This window comes from Apium graveolens, chromosome 4 (assembly GCF_009905375.1).
Source record: "Apium graveolens cultivar Ventura chromosome 4, ASM990537v1, whole genome shotgun sequence".
Lineage (NCBI taxonomy): Eukaryota > Viridiplantae > Streptophyta > Magnoliopsida > Apiales > Apiaceae > Apium > Apium graveolens.
Window position 1 is genome coordinate 55,990,191 of NC_133650.1, and position 10,981 is coordinate 56,001,171.

At 35.5% G+C, this 10,981-nt stretch overlaps 1 protein-coding gene across 7 annotated transcripts; it reads left to right on the plus strand.

The window, feature by feature from the left end:
- Nucleotides 1–6,356: 6,356 nt before the first annotated feature.
- On the plus strand, nt 6,357–9,240 carry LOC141717987 (kinesin-like protein KIN-5D). 7 transcript variants are annotated; one of them, XR_012573884.1, is made up of 4 exons: nt 6,357–6,698; nt 7,077–7,553; nt 7,866–8,073; nt 8,554–9,240. XR_012573884.1 is itself a non-coding variant. In XM_074520306.1 (4 exons), exons 2-3 carry the CDS (start codon nt 7,092–7,094, stop codon nt 8,647–8,649), a joined length of 558 nt encoding a protein of 185 aa, XP_074376407.1. In that variant the 5' UTR covers nt 6,357–6,698; nt 7,077–7,091; the 3' UTR covers nt 8,650–8,685; nt 8,804–9,240. The 7 variants fall into 7 exon arrangements, 2 of the variants coding, with proteins under 2 accessions (XP_074376407.1, XP_074376406.1); XR_012573883.1 differs by having other exon boundaries at nt 7,870–8,073; XM_074520306.1 differs by lacking the exon at nt 7,866–8,073 and having other exon boundaries at nt 8,554–8,685; nt 8,804–9,240.
- Nucleotides 9,241–10,981: the final 1,741 nt, after the last annotated feature.

The window sequence follows — 10,981 nt, forward strand, 5'->3', positions numbered from 1 at the left end:
TTGGAATCATGAAGCAATCAAGATCTACCAGCCACAACTCAAGTTGTAGCTTCCATCAGTGGAGTACCACAACTCTCAATCACAAAATCAATAAGTCGATCCCATAATTATGGGATTTCTTGTGACCCGAACGTTGATTCAAAGGACCGATACCCAATCTCAAGGAGTGGAAAACCAAGGGATGAATCCCCAATCGTATTTCAGATGTTAACAATTATGTTTTCGTGTAGGAGGAACGCTAACCCACCTGATTAGAGAAAACTTCGGCGCCGACCGTATTAGGAGTATGAATTTCGGTATTTGCAAGGGCTGAGCCCCATTCATAAACGAGTCTGAGATTTCTTTTGTCCCAACACTTAGGACAGTGATTGTCCATCTGGTAAAGAGACTGAGCCAAGAAAGAGATTACAAAGCAAAAAGCCCATTGTCAGAATATGTTCTCAATCTCGAGGGCACGAAGGGATGATTCCTCAAACCATTATAAAAAAGAATTCAAGCTCATGAGGAGCACATTAACAAGAGTTAACCAGTTTGGAGACGCATTAGGCCAAAACCCGATCTTAACCAGAAGGGACGATTTAAGATCCCCAAGTTCAAAAGATAGAATCCTTAAGTTTAAGGGTCGAATCCCCAATTTCAGATGGTAGTTGAGACCTTAGCTCTACCAATGTTCTCATTTCCCAAACCATGGATGATCCGGGATATGGATTTAAAGATTATGACCAAGGAAGAAGAATTCAACATCAACCTTGCAAGGACTGTACACCCCCTTATATTCAAGGATTGAAGCCCATCAATGACCAAATTTGTGATTATTCAAGTCCCTGTACATAGGATGGTGAAATCTGAAGTGATAAGAATATCACTCCAAGAAGGTGACGTTCAGGAAGTGACCGACCAAGAAGGATGTCCCAAGCCTTGAGGACCTCAAGGACCGAAAGCTTAGGATGATGATAAGAGAATTTTTGTCTCATCATACCCGTGATTTAATGGAGGAAAAGAAACCTGAAAAGGGAACAACAAAATCGACTACTTACAAAATTTGGAAAGCCTGGAGCCCCAAGGGTTGATTCCCCGGTATAGTTGGTTTGAACGACCTTCCATAAAAAAGGAAGACGGAGGTTCTAAGGGTTGATCCCAAAGATTTAATGCCCCTTGAAGGCCTGAATGACCCAACGTATCTTTTTACGAAAGAAATTACAAATACCTATATTCCAAGGAAGCTGAAGGTACCCAAATCTGGGCATATGATGGATTCAGTAATTCGGATAACCATGTAGGAAAGTTTTCAAAATCTCTACTACAACAACCTATTCACGATTTTATAAAGTGCGTGACATTTTTTTAAACCCCGGGGGGCATGACTTGACAACGGTCCAAGAGTGCATAAGCTATTTTGCATCCCCCATGAATATGAAATGAGGTTAAAAAGAATCCTTGTATGACCTAGACCGATTCAAAGAAAATCCCTGATCACCATATACTTGAATAATAGGATGTCAATAGTAGTCCAACAAGGAGCCTGAGATGTTAACTTTAAGTTATCATCAACCGAAACCAATACGAAAAGCATATACAAGTTGCAATGGTAGGAAGGCAAAAATAAACAGCATGAAGAAGAATCTGGCCCCTGATAGGAGGCGATGAAGATAACAACTAGAAGCAGAAGAAGGATCAAAGGTGTGATGCTAATGATAAGTATCCCTAATGGAGATTCTCCCCCGAGAAAGAACAACAGAGAACCAAAGTTCACCAAGTATGCACGTTTTAATGCTATAAGAAGCCGAATCTTGATATACATGAAAAGATAAAATGGTCGATGGCTAAAGCAACTACACGTCAACCCTAAAGAGAGGAACAAGAATTTGTATTCACGATTTCATGAAGAGGACATCGACGATTGCCATCAGCTGAAGGATAAAATTAAGCTCCTAGTCCAGAGAGGAATACCGAACATGTTCACCAAGATAGTGAAGGAAGTAATAGAGTGAAAGATTATAAATAATAAGAGGGAAGAACAAGATAACCCAGAGAAGCACGCATCCCCAAGTTCCAGTTATCAAAATGGTCTTTAGAAAACTAATGACCGATGGGACTTCAAGAAGCTTGTGCCCGAAAGGTAGTACACCATAAAGAGCGACAATGGAAATTACCACTAACTTTGATGTTTCTGATTCGGAAGGGATGAAATTACTCAATGAAGACCCGATGATCATCACACTATGATCTAAAACTCTAAAAGATTCTTGGCAACTGGGACTCACTGATTCTCAAATTGCTTTTTATGATATGTTGCCACGATTAAAGGCCCGATTTAGTCGGGGGCAGGTCCCCCCAAAAGAACACATGAAATTATGAAAGACCGAAGAGCAATGAGAAAATCAAACAGCAGATATGATTCTTATCCATTTATCACCTGAACAACCAAATAAGATGATAAGCCTGAATTTGCTCCTGAGTTGGTTACATATAAACTCGATAATGATGGTAACTGGAGTATAGTGAGGAAAACAAAAAGGAATTTTTGCCCTTAGCGGGAGAGAAACCACAAAATAGTAAGCTAATTATAAGGATGGTATTCCTAAGGTACCACTCCTCACTAACTTTGTAATATTAAGTATCTTTTTGCTGCTTTTATTTTGAGAAATCAGATGCCACCTACCAAAGGTTAGAAAGTAAAAAATTTTGAGCATCTCTATTGAAAGACCATGAGAGTCTATGGTATAATAAAATTAAGAGCCTAAACAAGGTAGAATACATAAAACACATCCGAGAGGTATTTGAAGTGCTGATGCACAACAAGATGATGTAAAATCCTTAAAGGTGTGTCTTCGAGGTAGAATCTGGAAATTTTTGGGCACATCTCCGAGTGGAGAATCAAGGCCAATGTTGATAAGAATCCTGGTTATGGAACCTTCATCTTTCATTAAGAACTTAGAGAAGCTAAAGAGTGCAATTTAAGAGAGATTCATCTTTGAACCCAGTGACAAGTGTTTACGTTTTTTCATGGCATTGAATAATGTAAATGACTCTTCATGGAATGATAAAAGCAAGGTAATATTTGAGAAATTAAAGAAGCAGTTGACCGGAACACCCGAAAAGGTACTGAATCTATACATGGAAAACTCAATTCCGTAATTGAGATTTGTCCCCGTGTGAATAACTCCAGTATTGAGAAGTTCACATTAGCCATGACCACGATACGAGGAAATTAAATTATATTTCCAAGTGTGTAATATAAAAAATAGCCCCGGGGAGCAGAATGCACAACCCTGAGACTAGTGGAAGGTTGTTTAAGTGGACAACTAAGCCTGGAGAATTCAGTATAAACAAGAAACGTGTTTAAGGTTCAAGATTTCACTAACTTCATGATTGAATGCCCCATTGACAACCAAGAAGTCGGGGGAAGGAAGAGATACCCCGTGAGGGCAAGGAAATATGTCAACAAGGGAAAGAGATGATACTCAAGTTATATTCGGTTCTCTATTTTGATGGATCGTCAAAAACAAAAATAAGTAGTGCAAGATCATGATGGATCTATGATATAATTTTTTCTGATATTGGATTTCTCAAATGATGAACAACGAAGACAAGTATGAGGCCTTGGTGGCCAGAATTGTCTAAGCTGAAACCCCGAGGGTCAAGAACTTCAAAAGTTTACGGAGACTCAATGTTGATGATTTCTCAAAGTAAATTGGGAATTCAAAATAAAGCATGGGACAACAATAAAATATGAGAAACTTGTGAAGCCATGACTCAATTTAATAAGGGCTACATCCCGAGGGTGGAAAGCATGAAGGTCGTTGCCTAGGAAATAGAAAGTTACACATGAAGTTTTTACTTCTAAGTCACGAAGACCCAAAAACTAATAAAAAACTAATAGCACTGATACATGTGAGGACATGTTGCCTAGGTGACTCAATCTGAAACTAGTCGGTGACCCGACGATGCCATGGGAGCATAAAAACGCCGAAAAAGATTTGGAGCTTCAATTTGATTGCAAAGACTTTATGTAAAAAATAGTTTGTGATTCCTTACTTGAAATGCCCTAAACCTCGAAAAACGGAGTTAGCCTTGAAGGAAATACATGAGAAGAACCGTAGGCTACACTCAGGGGCAAAGTTGTTGCTCAAAATGTATCATAATTAGATTATATCAGTCGGAGATGCTGGCAGATGAAGCACGCACATAGCCAACGCCCAAAGGCAGTTCCTAATAGTAACCATAAGTTACTTCAGGAGGTTGATTGAGGCTAAACACATAGCTATGATAGCCACCAAGCAAGTAACATAATTTCCGTGAGAAAGTGTGGTACACGAACATGGACTTCCGTGAATCTCAGTGGTAGATGATGAACATCAGCTCAACAACAAGGATTTAAAAAATACAAACAAACAATTTGTTAGTCGCTAAACACGCGCTAAAATTCACGCAAGTATACGCGTTCGCAAGTAATATAGAACTATTTCTAGTTCGTTCCCACAGAGACTGGCTTTGGTTAACTAATTAATTTATGCACTTATGCACCGATGATATGGTTATTATCCAATGCTAAGACGATAACAATTTGGGATTGTTTTATCAATAAGAATTAAACTAACAATTATAACTAAGAGAATAAATACGATTGAATATATATGTGACAAATATGGGATTCTAACTTCATTAAATACTTCATTCAATAGCCTTTTCGTTCTTAACCTTATCACGTAATGGTGATGACATTAATCAGATAACACGAAACTGATAAACGCCAACTTTCGTTGCACGAATACCATACAACCAGACATCCACAAAAGAGATAGAAGCTGAATAGACACCAATTATATTGAGACCCTATATGTCTATAGAATTTTACAACATAACGGTTTAATGCACAAGTTATCTATCGTGATTACATAGGGCAAGTAAGATGGTTAAAATTACCTACGAATCATGCATAACAATAACACATGAACCTATGCTAGCATGACAAGTTCTAAACCCTTAAATTCACTTTCGCTTCATTAAAGATTAACAAGCTATCTTATAAGTTCGCGACGCTCATAAGACGAATAAGCACGACCAATACCAGGTTATCATACAATCACCACACACTAAGGCATTGAAATAAATTAACTAAAGAAATTCATTATTAAATCCGCTAGAACCCCACGATAACGATTAACCCATAATCGGACTCATCATCAATGTGGGTTCCGATGAAAGTATGTTATAATAAATGTAGTCTTTATAAACGAATAATAAATAAAGTATAACATAAGAGTATAGGTTCAACATTACGTCATAGATGACCTATCTGAACATTTGAGGGGGGTGTTACCTTAGATTGTGTTACTATAGATGTGAAATTTTCACCCTATCACAACACCTACACTATGCGCGTTACTAAAGGTATAGTATTGTGTTGCCATAGGACAGTGATGTGTTAAGTAGAGATAACATGATATGATGTGTTGCTATAGATTAAGAATAAAATAAAAATTTAAACTAAAAATAAAAATAAAAATTATTTTTATAAATATTTGATTTGGATAAATAATTAATGGATTTGTCTTAGAAAGTAATATTATATCAAAAAATTGACTTACGAACATTTTGTAACAAGTAAAATAGTTTATGTAAATATAAAACTATTTATTAATTATTTTGGTAATTTAAAATTTTTTATTATAAAACTACTTCTTTAATTATTTATTCTGCTCTAGCTATTACCCAGAATATAGACCGTGAAAAAGTGAAGTTTAATTTTAACTCATTATATTATAATTGGTTAAAATTAATGATGTTAAATTAATATTTTATTAAACTTTCCTAAAAAATTACGGTACTCCAAATAAATAAACTTTTATATTTTATAAATATTTTAATATTTTCAAAAATTTAAGATGAATATATTTTAGTTAGTATCAAAACTATAATTAAAATTTATTTAAATCACTAAAATATACTCCCTCGGTCCCATTAGGTTGTTTACGTTATTTTTCGGCACGCCTTTCAATGCTCGTTTAAAGTATAGTTTCATAATTTTTTTTATTTTTTTTTTCTGAATAAAAGTATAATGTTTAAATTTTTATTCAAAAAAAATATTTTAAAAACACATTATGAAACTATATTTTATAAAAGTCTCAAAATGAGTGAAAATAGTGAACGTAAACATCTCAGCGGGACGGAGGAAGTATATTTTTAGAAAATAATATAATGTAATAACTTTGCAGTTTTTTCAAAGCAGTTAAAATAATAAATATCTAAAATGTGTGGAGTTTAAAAAATATTATAATAATTATAAAATAATAAAAAATGAAAAGAAAATGAATTGGGCTGGATTGAAAGTTTATATGTTGAGCGGCTAAAATTTGGACAGAGGGAAGTGAAATTTTTGGGGAAAAAAAAGGGGGAAATGAATTAGAAGGTTTAATGGTTCTCTTTCACTCACTCGTCTAAATTAGGGTTCTCTTTCTTCAGGTTCTTTCTTCGCTCACTATTTTCTCCGTCTAAATTAAGGGTTAAAGTTATGTTTGGGTTCAACCAGATTAAATTGGAGTTCAAGGTTCAATTAGGGTTAGAAAAAGATTTGGGTTCAAGTTCTCTTACAGGTTTGGGGCTGGATTGAAGCAACACATTTGCGCTATGGATCAAGGTCCTTCTCTGTTTGAAAATATCATTCATAAGTTCAGTAAGCCAACCTCCTCCAACAGGTATCTCTTTTTATATTGTACAAGTCACATTTAAAGTTGTTATTGCTTGTTCTGTCGATTTTGATTTCTTATTTTCCACAATTGGAGATGCAATATTTTTCGATTTACTTATCCTTGTTTGGTAAAAACGAGTGCTTAGAAATGAAGTTTCTGGAATGAAATAATAATACGTGTTTCTTAAAGATAGATGATCTATCTAGTTAAGCCACTCTACTAGAACCTTTAAGACGGTTGGTAACTCAATGTAGTACTGTAAGACCGCTGGTAACTCAATGTAGTACAAGAGCTCTGGTTTAAAAAAAAGTCGCGAGTTCATAACTTAACACAGTTTTATGTCTGTGTCAGTCACTTGGTCTTAATTTGCTTCTTTATTTGTAGAAGGGAGGAATATATATGGATGCAGGGGTCATTCCAAGAGCTGTACAACAAGTTTTTGACATCCTTGAAGCTCAGAAGGCTGACTACAACATAAAAGTGTCGTTTATAGAGCTCTACAATGAGGGGGTAACAGATCTTCTTGCACCAGATGAGGGACTGAAGTGCTCTGATGGCAGAATAAAGAAGCCAGTAGCTCTTATGGAACATGGAAAAGGGGCTGTGTTTGTTAAAGGCCTTGAAGAGGAGGTAGTATACACTGCAGATGAAATATTCAATATATTGGAGAAAGGGACAGCAAAAAAGTGCATTGCCGAGACAGTTGTTAACAAACAAAGTAACCGCACTCACTCTTTATTTACTGTCACAATTCATATCAAGGAATGTAGTTCAGAAGGAGTTGAGCTTATCAAATGTGGAAAACTAAATCTCGTTGTTCTTGTTGGTTCTGAGAATATATTCAGCTCTGGAGCAAAAGAGGTATAACACTTTTAAATACCAAGATATAGAACTATCCTCTCCCTGATACGTGGTTTCTGCCAATAAATACTTGACCAATGATCATTGCATTTAATGACAGACTCCTCATATGATGACAGTTCATCTGCTATCTAATTTTTTAACCTGTTGGGAGATTTATATTAGTTGTATGCTATAAACGTATCGTTCCTTTACACTGTGAAGCATGAGGTTTTTAACTTACAAAGTGCATCTTAACTTTGGATCAGTGAATACTTGCTGCTTCATTTACCTTCTAATTCCTTTTTTTAATTTCTATGAAAACTTTGAGAGGAAGACTATTGTATGCTTTCTTTTCATTATATACACCGGGACGAGCAAGGGAAGCTGGAGAAATCAATAAGAGTCTCCTTACAATCCTTCCTATGATAAGAGAACACTTTATATCCCCCCTGATGCTTTGCGAAATATGTTGGCATCTCAAAAGCAGTACTGGACTTTGAAAAGTCAATATATGGATGTCTTGATGTTCTTTAAAGTGGTGAGTTAAAACTGATAACTTATATATATAGCATTGATCAGTAACAACAACTGGAAAAAAATCCCTGTAATATTTTGGTGGATTTCTTACTCCGCTTGTTGTCCACATTAATTTATATTAAGTCCGGAATTTTTAATTCACATGTTACTTCTGCATAACAATTTATGTAGAATATACATTACATCACTCAATAGCAGCTTGGATCATATATTAATGTCATAACTTACTGCTATTGAGTGATGTTTCTTGTGAATTTAATTAATTTTGTTATATGGTATTTAGTAGTTTTAATAGCTTAGCAGTTATATACCACTTTGTTCTTTACTGCATTTTGTTTTTTTATGGATCAGTAACTTACTTCTTAAGCTTTGGGCTTGTTATTAAGTAAAATCTGTGGTGTAGCAAAATTGCAAGAGTTGTGTATTTCTGGATTTTTTGTTTTTACAAGTTCTCAAATTCTGTATTTTGTTGGGAATTTAGGAGAATGGGTTTTATATCTCAGAAGATATTCCCAGCATGTGGGAAGATGTGTGTTTGTTGCCCGGCTTTAAGATCATGATCCCGACAACCAGTTAAGAGATACAAGAAGTTGCTTGCTGAAATTTTCCCCAGGTGCATTCGTTTAAAGCATACTGGCTGTAGTTCTCCCAGTCCTCCATCCTCATTAGCCCTACCTGTATACCTAAAAACTAACCTATTTATAATTTCTTTTTGTTTCCTTTTTTCGCAGCAATGGGAAGGATTGATTGAATTATTGGGATCTCAATCTAAAGCAATGTGGAGATCTTCAAGTTCAAGAGAGGACTTCAGGTGTGAATAAAATTTGTGATGGAGCACCATGTGGATTTTCTGATTCTAAATTCAGTCCTAAAGAAGCGAAGGAACGTAGCGATTCGATGCGAAAGCTTTTGATTGTTGTTGCTCTCTGCATCATATTGATGACCGTAGAAGTTGTTGGAGGTATTAAGGCCAACAGTCTAGCTATTGCTGCTTTTGCAATTTCATTGTTCTCACTCTGGGCATGGGGATGGGAAGCTGCATCTAGTTAGTCTAGCTATTATAATATTATAATGTAGATTTCATAGAGTTTGATTCATTTTTTGTACTAATTCAAAAGTTCATGTAAACTGAGTGTTATTATAATTAGTTTTCAAATATTTTCATTTATATTTTGGATTTAAATTTTTGTCTCTATTATAAATTTGTGAAAAATAATGGGAGAACCAATTATATTGAATATAATTTTTTAAAAATATTTAAAAATAATGGGAAGAAATTCTAAGATCTTTTGCAACACAATAAGTATGATACTATTGAGTCCAAAAGATGTTGCTATTAAGATTTGTAGTAACAAAGAATGGTATGTTGCAATATTAACTAGTTACGGGTAAACATAGTTTTGATGTTGCCTTGGCCATTTTTAGCCTTTAGCAACATTTTTTCAGGTCTATAGCAATACAGTTTGGGTGTTACTTAAAACAATCTATGGCGTAGTGCACGAATAAGAAAACTAGCATCCAACGTTACAACTTAAACAAAGAATCACAAGTTAAAACTAGGTCTTCTTCGCCGTGGTTGAATTTTGCTAAAACGGTCTTCTTTACTCCTTCTCCTTGTGCTCTGATGTATCTCTCTTGAAAAACGAACTTAATTATGTATATATAGCAGCCCCATGCTGAGTAGAAGTCTTCTGGATCAAAAGCCCATTAGAATCAGGATACTTTGAATTCGACCTGGCGCGACCGCGCGCTTGACCAATGTAGGCGCGATGAGTTTCTAGACTTCGGGCGCGGGCGCGGGCGCGGGCGCGCGCTATCTCAGCGCGGGCGCGCTGACTCCCTGGATCAACTTCTGATTTCTTTTTTTTCTTGCTGAATTGAGCCGGCTTTCCAAGAGCTTTTATTCCAACACCACCTTAACACCAAATTAGCACCAAAATAATGCTAATTCGCCTGATTACCTTAATAATGCCTGAAAATGCAAAAACACTAGAAAACACATTAAAACACCAACAACTTGAGTACAAATGCACCAATTCAAAGCTTTACGGAGCGTAATGAAGTGTCATAAATGCCACTCAACATACCCCCAAACTTGAATCGATGCTTGTCCTCAAGCATAAACAGACTCAAAGAAGAAGAAATAAAAATACATGAATGCAACTAAATAAATGCAACGATCCCCAATAGAATAACTAAATCAATCAACAAGTAACATCTCAACAAATGCAGTTATTCAGATAAAGATCAATCAAACCTCACAAATCAACCTACAAACCAGAGACGTGCGTGTGTGCAAATGCTTACAGATATACCATCACATCTAGATCAATAATCATGACTCACTACTCATCAAAGCAATCACAAGGTTAGATATAGAATAAAAGCTAGACTCAAAATAACTTTTAACACTTCAATTCTTATATCGGAGTTTTACATGGATTCATGCTTTTATTCTCAATAAAACAACAAAACTATGCTTATTTGATCGTGCAATGAGTGAGGTCCACAAAAGACTTATACTATAGTACCCATGTAGCGAGCGTTAGGTTAGCGGATCCCAGACTATAAAAGCCTTAGGTCACTAGGCACAAAGTCCCCTAAGAACTTAATAACCCGAGTACTAAAGAGCCCACTCGTGATCAACTATACATAACACATACTTTTTTTCCTTTTTTTTTCTTTTTTTTTCAATAATTTCTGAATGAGTGCGTTTCACTCCATCTCATTCAACCCTAGACTACTCATATAAATATGAGCCGACTACTAGCCATTTGACACCTAGCCAACACAACTAGCAATGAAATCCGATTTTCTCCAATTTTTAAATATCCATGTCTTTTATTATTAAGAGAATATCCTAAGTTCTAAATATAAACAAACGATTAAACATTAAACTTCGACAAACA

What these genes read in the sequence shown, in the direction of transcription:
- LOC141717987 (XM_074520305.1), top strand. Translation starts at nt 7,092, where the DNA reads ATGGATGCAGGGGTCATTCCAAGAGCTGTACAACAAGTTTTTGACATC. An exon ending in TCAGCTCTGGAGCAAAAGAG is followed by an intron (nt 7,554 to 8,553) that starts GTATAACACTTT and finishes TTGGGAATTTAG; the next exon opens with GAGAATGGGTTTTATATCTC.